Source organism: Olea europaea, chromosome 10 (genome assembly GCF_002742605.1).
Source record: "Olea europaea var. sylvestris chromosome 10, O_europaea_v1, whole genome shotgun sequence".
NCBI classification, from domain to species: Eukaryota; Viridiplantae; Streptophyta; class Magnoliopsida; order Lamiales; family Oleaceae; genus Olea; species Olea europaea.
In genome coordinates, this window is record NC_036246.1 from 33589652 (window position 1) to 33603295 (window position 13644).

Genomic DNA, 13644 nt, shown 5'->3' on the forward strand with positions numbered 1-13644 from the left:
TTGAGCGAATTAATGTTTATTACAATGAGGCCAGCGACGGGAGGTACGTTCCATGCACTGTTTAAATGGATCTTGAGTCGAGCACCATGGATTCCGTCGATATTCTAGCCTAAAAATTTCGTTTTTGGGCACCATGGATTCATTCAGATCTGACCTGTTTTGACAGATATTCAAAACCAGCAATAATAAATCCACCGCCATCTCCCACCACGTCAGCCTTTAATTGAAACAACAAAAATCTTTTTCAATTTCTCAAAAACACCAAGCGCATACAAAAATGCACAAACAATGAGAGAAATCCTTCACATTCAGGGAGGCCAATGCGGCAACCAAATTGACACCAAATTCTGGGAAGTCATATGCAATGAGCATGGAATTGACCAAATCGAAAAGTACAATGGAGACTCCGAACTCCAGCTTGAGCGAATTAATGTTTATTACAATGAGGCCAGCGACGGGAGGTACGTTCCATGCACTGTTTAAATGGATCTTGAGTCGAGCACCATGGATTCCGTCGATATTCTAGCCTAAAAATTTCGTTTTTGGGCACCATGGATTCATTCAGATCTGACCTGTTTTGACAGATATTCAAAACCAGCAATAATAAATCCACCGCCATCTCCCACCACGTCAGCCTTTAATTGAAACAACAAAAATCTTTTTCAATTTCTCAAAAACACCAAGCGCATACAAAAATGCACAAACAATGAGAGAAATCCTTCACATTCAGGGAGGCCAATGCGGCAACCAAATTGACACCAAATTCTGGGAAGTCATATGCAATGAGCATGGAATTGACCAAATCGAAAAGTACAATGGAGACTCCGAACTCCAGCTTGAGCGAATTAATGTTTATTACAATGAGGCCAGCGACGGGAGGTACGTTCCATGCACTGTTTAAATGGATCTTGAGTCGAGCACCATGGATTCCGTCGATATTCTAGCCTAAAAATTTCGTTTTTGGGCACCATGGATTCATTCAGATCTGACCTGTTTTGACAGATATTCAAAACCAGCAATAATAAATCCACCGCCATCTCCCACCACGTCAGCCTTTAATTGAAACAACAAAAATCTTTTTCAATTTCTCAAAAACACCAAGCGCATACAAAAATGCACAAACAATGAGAGAAATCCTTCACATTCAGGGAGGCCAATGCGGCAACCAAATTGACACCAAATTCTGGGAAGTCATATGCAATGAGCATGGAATTGACCAAATCGAAAAGTACAATGGAGACTCCGAACTCCAGCTTGAGCGAATTAATGTTTATTACAATGAGGCCAGCGACGGGAGGTACGTTCCATGCACTGTTTAAATGGATCTTGAGTCGAGCACCATGGATTCCGTCGATATTCTAGCCTAAAAATTTCGTTTTTGGGCACCATGGATTCATTCAGATCTGACCTGTTTTGACAGATATTCAAAACCAGCAATAATAAATCCACCGCCATCTCCCACCACGTCAGCCTTTAATTGAAACAACAAAAATCTTTTTCAATTTCTCAAAAACACCAAGCGCATACAAAAATGCACAAACAATGAGAGAAATCCTTCACACATCTGCCATCACGGAGGATATACAATACATACAACAACCCACAATCATGACTGTAAAAGAACACAATATAGTATGTTATGAATTAATTACTTTTCAAGTTATACTCATAGTCTTGGTCACATACTTACCCATTCGTGTGTTGAGGTAGGGTACTGTCAATGGTCACCTTCATTTGCTTGCATTCAGATTCGTTGTAATCGGGGTCTTTTTTGGAAATTTCCAACGCTTTCATAAGAGCAGGCAATACCTTCACATAGGGTTCAATACCTTCCAGCACATTCCAATCACGATATGTTTTTCCAGCTGAATTGAACAGCATCAAAGTATGGCTTCTAAATTCTACTAGACCTAGCATCCAGTGAGCTTTGTTCGTGGGTAGGAGTGGCATGAACACATAGTCTACATCAGCCCAAGATGTGCTCAGGGATATCATGTGACCTATGACAGCCTTAATCAAACTACTCTCCGAGAACAGAACATGAGGATCTTTTTGGAAAGTAGGAAATATATCTTTTATCTTGTTCTAGAACCAAGAGTCCGTCGTTGTAGCTCTAAACTTTACTTTCTCAAATTTCGCTACCTGACAAATGTAATAGAAGCATGCATCTATGTGCTGTTTGAACGTGAAGGACACAATTAGGTACAACGTTAAAAAGTTATGACTCTATGATAATGGGCAGCTTAACCGTATGTCCATGGTGTGGTATGAGGTTCTTAATGTTGTGTGACTGGTTAACAAGGAAATGTGTTGTGAATGGATACATAAGTGTTACCATACCGAACCATTCAAAGACGTTTCAACATCTATCAGTTGGTGGAACCATGTCTTGTGACCGACTAGGTATAAGCCAATACTAAAGGCTGGTTTGATTTGGTCATCGTGCTCATTAAACTTTTTCCTGTTGTCACAAATTGACAGTCAAGATACTGTGACCGTGTGAGCAGTGTATTTGAAAATGTAAGAAAAATGTGCGTGCCTATTTTTGGGTTTATACCCTCTTTGAAACCAACCCAAAAATGCTGATTTATCAACTTTTTCAACATGGTCTTTATAATTTTCAAATACAATAACATTACTGTCATGCCGCGATATCTTTCCTTTTCCAACAACAAATGGAGACTCAGTATCCTCGCAGGCCTTAAAACCCACTTAACTGGTAATTCCGAAGCCAGTTCAGGAGTTGGTGATCCCTGTGAATTGTAAAAGGTCACATTTAGTTTGTATAAATTCGATGTACACATTATGTGACTAGCAAATTACACCAAAAAAGACAATTTGAATACCTCTTCGTCAACATTTTTGGATGCTGTGATCACATTAGATATGGCAACATCTATCTGCTTCTGAATTTCTGCAGACTGCAAATCATTCGGTTGTGTGTATCTGATACCCAGGTCAAATGATGGCGGTTGAAGACTACATGGAAATGCAACATCGTCAGTTAGGTCGACCTTCCCCTTCCCTTTCTTGTCGACAACAGGTTGCAATTTTTCCACCTAAATGTGAAATTGGAGAATTTGAAACATGAAAACCGTAACTATGGTCAGTGAAAGATAGATTGAACATATCATGTACCTACCTCGTCGATCTTCTCGAATCCTCCGACAACATGACTTTAATCACCTCCAACAACAACAGCTTTAGTTTCTTCGTACTCATTAACTAGACAACCTTTCCTGTCATTGAATCGCCTTAAAATCTCATCCATTGAGCTTGAGATCATTGCAGTCACGGATTCAGACAGGAATTGCATGTTCGTCCGTAACTATGGTCAGTGAAAGATAGATTGAACATATCATGTACCTACCTCGTCGATCTTCTCGAATCCTCCGACAACATGACTTTAATCACCTCCAACAACAACAGCTTTAGTTTCTTCGTACTCATTAACTAGACAACCTTTCCTGTCATTGAATCGCCTTAAAATCTCATCCATTGAGCTTGAGATCATTGCAGTCACGGATTCAGACAGGAATTGCATGTTCGTCCTAATTTCGGTCATGTCACGTTTTAATTGTCCTTATCGTCCTAATTTCGGTCATGTCACGTTTTAATTGTCCTTACATTAGGATGATTTCAGTTATCTTTTTTGCCTGATCAGAGTTGAGGCTCGACATTTGTGACTTGATGGCGTCCATCTCCATGGTTAATACTTTATTCTGTGACTTAAGTTCTGATATTTGCACATTCAAATCGTGAAGCACCTGTAAGCATGATTAAGATAAATAGTTACGAGTGACCTTCAAAAACATGCATGTGACCAAAAGAAAGGAACTGTGACCTGTACCAAGTGAACTGTGACCACAATTTGAAGCATGATTAAGATAAATAGTTACATGTGACCTTCAAAAACATGCTTGTCACCAAAAGAAAGGAACTGTGATCTGTATTAAGTGAAATGTGACCATAATTTGAAAACATTTGAACAGGCACGAATAGAATCTTATAGCACTCCCTTGCATCCCATGATGCTGTTCTTCGCTTGGAGAATGTTGGAGACCTGAAGGGCCTTCATCAACACGGGGTGTTTCTTGATGGGATATCACCTCACATCGTCATGGAGGATCCACGAAATCATCATCATCATCTGTAATGTGAGCCTGTCTAACACCAATGTCCGTTACCAAAGGCACTGATTCTTCACTTATGTGTGCAAGATCAACGGACTTTCCCTTCCCGATTTTCTTTCGACGGCTGCCCCTGGAAAACTCTGGTTGAATTGGTTTATTATGCTGCACGCCATCCATGTATGACATTGCCATTTCAGCTTCAGTAGGTACTAGGTCACATATTTCAATCTGCACTGCATTACAGTAAAGATTAGAGAACAATAATTTTACCATATCTTCAACTATCAGCAGAATAGGGATTATTGAAACATTACATTATGCTTGTTGAAGCAGCCCATCTCCTCTAACTTAGATACAGAAGGTTGCTCATTTGTATTCCAGTTTTTTATTCGAGGGTGCGTCCTCGATACTCTTGTGACAATAACTTTATCTAGTTCAGGGAAGGTTTCATAGATCCATGCTTGAAAGGCTACCAACATACCTTGTAACTTATAGTGTGCGGTTTGTCGACTCAAAGCATCTTTCAAAGTACTCAAGGTAATCTCAAATAGTAACTTTCCCCATGGGATATTGTTCAGCGCTGGGAAGTCCTCAACAAGCGTGAACAAGTAATTGTCAACCACTTTCTTATAATCTCTAGGAAATAAGTAGGCAATAATGAAGTACATGATACCAATGAGTGCAACATCATGATCTGGGAGAGTTTCCACAAGATCCAGATCCGACATTTGGCACGCAGATATGAATGTGGACTTCACATCTTCGTGTGTTGCGATATCCACTTGAGAAAAGTACTATTTCTTCAGGTGTGACGGTCTATTTTCGAAAATGCCCGTGTCATTATCGCCATAACATCTCAGTCCCGTGACTATGCAAAACTCGAATATAGAGAATCTAACACAATGCCCAGCAACTAAAAACCACATCTCTTCAGGATTAGGTTGATGGACTTGCTGCAAGAGGAAGTAACGAATTAATTGCAGTTGTACCACAATTTCATGACAGTCGAGAAAATGGGCAAAGCATGTTCCCCTCATAATGAGCTTTTGTCGGTCAGATAATTTTGCTTGAATACTTGAAAGAATACCCTTGCTGTCCGAAGTTGTAATCTTGCTTGGGAACCATCGTTCCTTCAGTATGATGAATCGCCAATCCTGCACAAAATTGTTTAGAAAGACCCAATGTTTAGTAAATGTAGGGAAATCACACACAGTTAAATGTATGCAACTGTGCACTCAGGCTACATATACATTCACATTGTTGTATAACCAGAAATAATATGGTCACAAGCATGTGTAATGCTATGAATCCAGGCCTCATATTCACAACAAAACTTGGTCACAGAACAATATCATGGTCACATGCCATAAGTATCATGTTCTATATTCAACTGAATGAGGTCACATAGGTATGTATTGTTATGCAATAAGCCACATAACTATTCTCAAATCATGTTACAAACCATTAACAGGCATACATTATGTTGTGCATTCAAGGTACACACCATATAAGCCACAGTCACAGTTTGACATCTTGGTTAATGTAGGCATCGTTGTTCATAATGAATAAGGTCACACACACACACACACACACACACATACACACACACACACACACACACACATATATATATATCAACAACTTCAACAATCAAGCCACATGCAACAATCATTAAAGCCACACATTCATAACTCCCTCGGTCACATATTGACATCTTGGTCACATATTGATAATAGCGAGGTCACATGCATACTTTTTGTTATGTAATTAAGCCACATTTCCGGAGAAATCTAGGTCACACCCAATATTGGTACCAAGAACCCTAAGCCAATGATTACAGTCAATTAAACGTCGCAAAAATTACATAAGACTTCAATGCTTCTAATCCATGAATTCCATCAACATGTTTGCTAATAAAATCATAACAACCAATATCTAAAATGATATTACCTTTTTCGAGCGCAATTTCTTCACAGTCTGAGACGGTAGTTGCTTATTAGGTGGTGTTTTTTTGGGGCTAAAATCGGATTTCCTCTTGCTTCTACGTTTGGAAGTATCTTCAACATTGATAATCAACTTCGCAGCCTTCGACTTCTCCATTTCAGATGTCACGAAAATTAGGGCGAAAACGGTAGACTGTATTATGCAATACTTGATGTAGCCAACGTGGCTTGTATTCTAACTTGGCGAAAGTGAAATGAACAAACGGTGTAGAGGATTGAGAGATTGGGGGAGAGAGTGGGAGATGGATGAAATGGGGAAATTTCGGCACTTGGGAGGAACCATGTAGAGGATTGGGAGATTGGGAGAGAGAGTGGGAATGGGAGATAAATGAAATGGTTTATTATAGAAGTTATCATAATTAAAATTCGAATTGCGATAGAAACACGACAGTTGCAATACATATCGTTTAAAAATTAAATTATAATTTAATATTTAAATTTATAATAATTAAATTAAAACCTGAGATTTGTATAAACAACTTTGGAGTCTGACTTTTGCACTGTGATCTCCAAATATCTGGAATTCTATAATTTCCATAGTTTTAAATTCATTCAGCAGTCTCGTTTGAGTTTATCAATAGCTAAATTGACATTTGCTAGTTTGGCATCATATTTGTCAAAATTGATTCCATGAAAATAAATTATATTTGATAAGAAACCTCAATAAGAAGTCCTCAATGGGCTTGAGACTTGGGGTCCATTTAAAACTCACATAGGACCTCAAATGTAAATATACAGGGCTTGCTCCTCAGGTGAAGGGAAATTGATACAAATAGCACTAAGTGAGGTGCAATACACAACAATTTTACGACCTTTCTATATAATTCATATGGAAAATTTGCATGTTCCGTCCTTAACTTTTGCAATATATTTTTAATCTATCCTCAACCTCTTTAGCATCAGGCATCTTCAACCTTTGACTATTAAAAAACACATCTTTCTATCCATTTTTACCTTCAAACTAATTATTAGACTCGACCTAATAATTGACCTTAGAAAATTATTGGGTCATCGAATTAGTGGTTCAATTGATGGGTCATTGTTAGACCGTATAAATACCAAAACCTAGTTGATTTAATAATTTGTCTTAATTATTGATTTCAGGCTGATTTCGTAAGTCACTGTTTTGACTGGCACAACTTAACATACTAGTGTTTTGCAAGATGTAATCAATGGCGAAAATAAATAGGATTGAACATCAGATATAACGTGGTAAACCCCTAAGAAAAACATTCACAACCCCATACCACGATTCACTATCAAATAATCAAAATACAACAATTTCGATTTTGTAATTTTGCAAAATTAACAAAATTTTTTAAAGCAAATAAAGAACAACTCCTTCGTTTTCTTTCTTCTTTTGACTTGTTGGAAAAGTGGAATCAAATCTTCCAATCTTAATTTATAAGTCGCTTCACTATTCTATTTGGCCACAACCATTACTTGGATTAAGATTCACTAATCTCAACTCACACCAAGTAATCTAATCTTTGAGTAGAATTATGTCATTCATCCTTAGGTGTGTTTTTTTTCAATTACAGTTGAAGAACACAGTTTTTGCGTCGAGATACTTCAATGAAACATCAGTCGGGCAGAATTCACTAGAGATTATCAGAAGACATAACTTGCTGCTACAGGTTCACCAGTATATAAGACTCCTCCAAAATACGGATGTCTCTTACCTAAAATAAAGACATTAAAATATGGAAAGTATATAATGATATTGCATATGATTTATTTGATATGGTAATTAATAGACTTTAGAAAAGTTCAATATAAAATCAATCTTTCCTTAAAATTAATAACTAAGATTGGATTAAATCTTACCTAAAATATGTCAGTTTTACACTATTAAAATAATGTAGAATATGTTTGATATGATCAATAATTAAATTATGGAAAATTTTGATTATTAAAAATAATATATATATTTTTTCGTTTTAATTATTTTACCAATCTAACCAATCCAAGATGGCAAATATATATTTTTGTATATGCTACTATATGGAAGGTAAAAATAATATCTCGTTTATGGCATGAAAACCTTAAATTTGCAGCCAAGAAATCTATTTATATATATGCTACTATGTGGAAGGTAAAGATACCATCTGGATCGGACCACTATCCAGCTTGATGGTTCTTGATCCGGACCGACAAGTTCGATTTTAATAATTATGCCTTCAAATCCACTAAAATGATGAATTTGTCATCCTCTTTTAAATAAATAAATAAAAAAAAAAAAAGAAGAAAAAAAAAATTTAATGAAAAATAAAAGGAAAAATTGCAACAAAAATTTCAAATCTTTTCAAAAAATACAAATAAATCATCTTGCCAAAAATTCCCAAATCTCAACTCGAACCACTACGTCCCCACCCCACAACCCAACAACTAGTCATCTTCACCACCACTACCCCATCATTACAATCCATCAATCCCATTAATAATTTGATTTATCTACTTGTACATAATTTTTTATCTATCTTAAAAAAAAAGGTTAAACTCTAATCTTGAGGGCCCATCACCTCACCCATGGAGCAGCGTGAGGGACGTAAATCGTGTGATGTGCCCCAAAGGGTTAGGGAGCAAGAGTTTGTTCGTACACTGGTGCTCACAAAGAGTCAAATTTTATATCTAAGGAATCGAACCCTCACACTGCGGCTGTCAGCAAGGCGGAGACTACCTCATTCATATCCTTTGCACCATTAGGTTATACTTCAGGAGGGGGGGGATTTTTTATCCATCTTGTTAACAAATGCAGCGGTGACAGTAGATAATTGTCTGCAAAAAATTGTATTTTATTGGGCAAACATCCAATGACTGTGATATTCTATCAAAGTGTATGTAAATTTTTTCCGTACGTATAGCAAACTCTTTAATCACTTCTATCAAACAATATAAAAAAAAATTAAAGAGAGTGAAGGCGAAGAAAAAACGATATAAAAAACAAAGAAATTACCTCCGTTACTCAAGACCCAACCCGCACCTCAGACTGACATCTTATCCAAATAAACCAAACCTCGATGTAACATTCATCATAGAGATATGACCATCTCTCTATTACATAATTTTAAAGAGTAATAATGCTATTCGTAATCGCTCACTGGGTAGTCGTCCTATTTGGCATACACATGGCAGGTGATTATTTGATGGATTAATGTGATAGTTTTTTTATTCATTCAATGCATCAAATAATTACCTGCCATGTGTATGCCACGTAGGGCGACTGCAAATAGTATTATTCAATTTTAAATCGTTCTATTCGTGCTTGAAAATCAGTCACACCACCACCACCAACACCAACACCAACACCAAATTCCCCATAGCCCCCGAAATTGTTTTACGAACTCACTCCATTGATTGTTTAAAAAGCTCACACCATGGATTGTTTAAAAAGCAAGAAATGTAAATTATTATGTTTTTAAAAAGAGGAACCCGCTGCTTCGTCTTCTCCAACCAAACCCAAAGTTTGATAAGCTTCACCACGTCAACTGAATAAGTCTATAAATCTGAAAAAATCGGACCGATTATTTTGAACAACTTAAATTATCCAATTTTTAAGATATTTTACCTTTTCTTAATATCAAATCTGTCTTATGGTTTTAGCATGTAATTGTAAGTATTTACTGATACATAACATCGCTCTCACTCGTTTTGGAGCTTGGAGCAGTGGGGGACGCTGAAGGTGGGTTTGGCCAGTAACATCGAAATTTTGCTGTTGGAGATTTAGTAGAATTCGACAAAAAAAAAAAAAAAAAAAAATCAAAAAAAAAAAAAAAAAAAAAAAATTGTCCCTTATTTTGAGCGTAGAGGTGGGAATTTGAGCTGGGATTTGGGGATCTTGCTGCCTTTGGGGTCTTCTTTTGCCTTCCTAAGCTCATCGAAGTGGAGAATTTCCTTTGAGATCTGAGTGAAATTCAATTCTTCAACATTTAGCACTTGCTTATTTTCACAGTTCTAAGAATTTCTAATTAAAAAAAATTCTTTATTTTGCATAAAAAAGTAAAGATATCAATCAAATTCACTATGCAAACAAAATGAATTCGAAGTCGATTGAAAATGTCGTGCTTCACTCCTGGGATCTTTCATTGTTAAATCCGTGGGAGAATCCAAATGAACAAGCCATAAAAAAAAAAAAGGAAAAGATCCTTACAGTTAACAAACAAACCGGCACTCTGTGATACTTTCCCCAAACCCACTAGCTAAACCACTACTAGATCCACCCAGATCCACACCAAATTGCCACCACAAACATCCTCAAAACAGCCCCTATAACCTCCACTCCACCACCGTACACGGCGGAGGAGGCCGACGTATCGGAAGAATGCTCGGCGGCCAAAGATGAGTGCGGCGGAGAGGGCAGAGGATGAACAAGAACAGAAACCTTCATCCCACTAAAGCAGCCACCAGTCCCACAAATAAAGTAGTACCTCTTAGCCTTATTGAGAGGAATGAAGTCCTTTCCACTCGACCAATTCCCCACTGCACCTTCTGTTGTACAATTATCATACCCTGTTTGGTTCACTTCATATACGTTGTACTGTGTCTTCTGGTACCTAAATGCTAAGCACAAAAAAACCCACAAAAAAAGAAGAAGAAAATCACACAAATTGTAAAAAAAAAAATTGAAAAAATCAAGGCTTAGTACTGTGTCTTCTGGTACCTAAATGCTAACAACCAAAAAACCCACAAAAAATCACAAAAGAAAAGAAACGCTCACAAAATGTAAAAAAGCTTTTAAGGTTTAAGATTTGTACATACATATGAGGTCACCAACATAGAAGGTGTGGTTATTGGCCCATAGAGTGTAATTGATACCGAGGTTCCAGCCTCTGTTTGCGCCGACAATGTGGTCGGTGGCGGAGACCGTGGTGGAAGCGTAGAGGAGGACGAAGAGAATGGCGGAGGCGGTAGCGGTGAGGCGGAGGATAGATGGTGGCAGTGAGGTGGGCATGATTGATTTGTGCGGTAGGTTTTGGAGTGTGTAGCTACTTTTTGACTGTGCTTGACTGGCTAATGAACGTTAAGGGACACGCATGGATTACAGTTATAAAACGGATCCAAAGGAAGATCTTCAAGTATCCAATAACAAATGGAAAGGGTTAATTATATGAATATTCGGTCACTGAAATTTGCCGTATATTACTTTTAGTCACTGAACTTAAAAGTGTAACTCGATGGTCATTGAACTTCGTCAAGTGTTACTATTTCGTAACCGAACTTTAAAATATATATGGTCACCGAACTTTGCACCGTATTACCCATTCGTCACTCAAATAGAAAAATCCGTTAAGTCCAACAAACGGCGTCAACTTGAGTGACAGATGGGTAACACGGTGCAAAGTTCGATGACCATTGAGATACATTTTAAAGTTCGGTTATGAAATAGTAACACTTGACGAAGTTTAGTGACTATTGAGTTATGTTTTTTTTTTTTTTTTTTTGGGGAAAGAATGAAACTCAAACAAGAGCTTAATAATTCAATTTAAAAATATATCTTAATAGTCACTGAACTTTGCCATATGTTACTACTTAATCACTGAACTTAAAAACGTAACTCAATGGTCACTGAACTTCGTCAAGTGTTCTACTTCATAATCGAACTTTAAAATGTAACTCAATGGTCACAGAACTTTGTATCGTGTTACCCATCCGTTACTCACGTTGACGCCATTTGTTCGACTTAACGGATTTTTTCATTTAAGTGACAGATGGATAACACGGTGCAAAGTTCGGTGACTATTGAGATGCATTTTAAAGTTCGGTTATGAAGTAGTAACACTTGGCGAAATTCAGTGACATTGAGTTATGTTTTTAAGTTCAGTGACTAAGTAGTAACATAAGCCAATGTTCAGTGATCATTCATATAATTAACCCCAAACGAAAAATGACAAAAAATATAGAATAAAGCTGGTTACCCAGGTTAAAAATAGGGAAATAAAAAGACAGACAGATGTGTCAAAAAATGGTTAGACATTTAAAATATATTTAAAAGTATGTTTGGCTAAGTTCAAAGAATATTTTTAATTAACTTTTATTTTTAACCTTTTATAACATTATTTTAAACTAAAATCTACTTATTTTTGACCAAGTTAATTTTAATTAATAAATTTACCTTTTAATATGTAAGTTGGATAAAATTTAGGTATTAGTATTATGTTTGGCAAATGCATTAGGATGGTCATATTGCTGTGCCACTTTTTAACTACACTGAAGATTTTAATTTATGTTTATTACGCACTAATGCCCCCATATTTTTATATCTCATTCTTATCGTTAATATTTCACTAATCTAAAAACTCGATTCTTAATTGAATTTTGTCCAAATATTTTATTAGCATACTTTAAAATTGAGAGCAAATATTTTTATTACACAATTATATTCTTATTTTTCTAATTTAAAGATATTAGAAGTAAATAAGAAAGAGAATAAATATGATAATGAACAAATGTTTTAAAAAATTTTGTGCAATTAAAAAAGTAAAAAAAAAAATTATATTGACAACATAACTACCAACGAGTGACACATTTTTTAAATCAAAGGCTCCAGAGAATAATTTAAAATCCAAATGAGATTGCTCAAAATGAGTTTAAACCATCCATGAGCATGAGCATGAGCATGAGCATGATTAAAATAAATAAATAAATAAAGTTAGATTATTTAGAGAGTGACACATTTTTGTCCTTGTATTATGAGCATTGCTGCACGCCCAGGCTCAAAGCCAGGGCTAAAAACAGGGGGGCCAAGTGGCGCCCCCCTATTGGAGGGGGGTCTGAAAATTGGGCAATAAGTGTTTTTCTTGTATTATATGGACATTCTTGAAATTGGTAATTAAATATTGCAAGTGGATCACAAATGGACACGAGAATGTCTCCTCATGCTTACCAAAAGCCACGCCTATATCACATGTGTAGGGTCCCTTTATTTAATATTTTGTTAGAATTGGCAACTTTTTAAGGGCAGTACTGTGCACACAGTACAATCCTCTCATAGGGGGTTCACACGCAATGAAAAATTTACGAGCCCTCCATTTGTAAAGAGGCTGTAGCCCGAGCTGTTACAAATAGCACTTCCGACTTTTTAAATCCTATTTAATGCGAATTGCTCTTTCCAACCATCAAATTTTCAAAATCCAAACCATTTTATCTCCTAGATTTTAGTTTATTAATAATATTATGGTTTATGTTTTGTCAAAGTTATCCATTTCTTTTTTAATAATGCTATAAGTATATATATATATTTTTTTACAGAATTTGTACAGAAAAAATTGTTTTCTTCCTGTGATTTGCTGTTATTCTGTTAAAAAAAAAAGTACTTGCAGATTAATTGTTTCTTTTTTATGTTTGAATGAAGAGCAAATTTTAGAAACTTTTTCTCAAATTTATAATAACACTCTTCATCCATGTTCAAAGATTAATACAAATGGTCTATTTTAATTCACTCTAGTATCATGTAATTGTATTCGATCAAGGAGAACACTAACTTGTAAAACCTATACTAAAAGAGTAGA

At 36.2% G+C, this 13644-nt stretch overlaps 1 protein-coding gene across 1 annotated transcript; it reads right to left on the reverse strand.

Annotated features, from left to right (window-relative positions):
* Nucleotides 1-10160: 10160 nt before the first annotated feature.
* Nucleotides 10161-11186, reverse strand: LOC111401915 (lamin-like protein). Its single transcript, XM_023029892.1, has 2 exons — nucleotides 10895-11186; nucleotides 10161-10696 (listed from the first exon to the last, which is right to left on the reverse strand). Exons 1-2 carry the CDS (start codon nucleotides 11085-11087, stop codon nucleotides 10347-10349), a joined length of 543 nt encoding a protein of 180 aa, XP_022885660.1. The 5' UTR covers nucleotides 11088-11186; the 3' UTR covers nucleotides 10161-10346.
* Between the last annotated feature and the right edge of the window lie 2458 nt (nucleotides 11187-13644).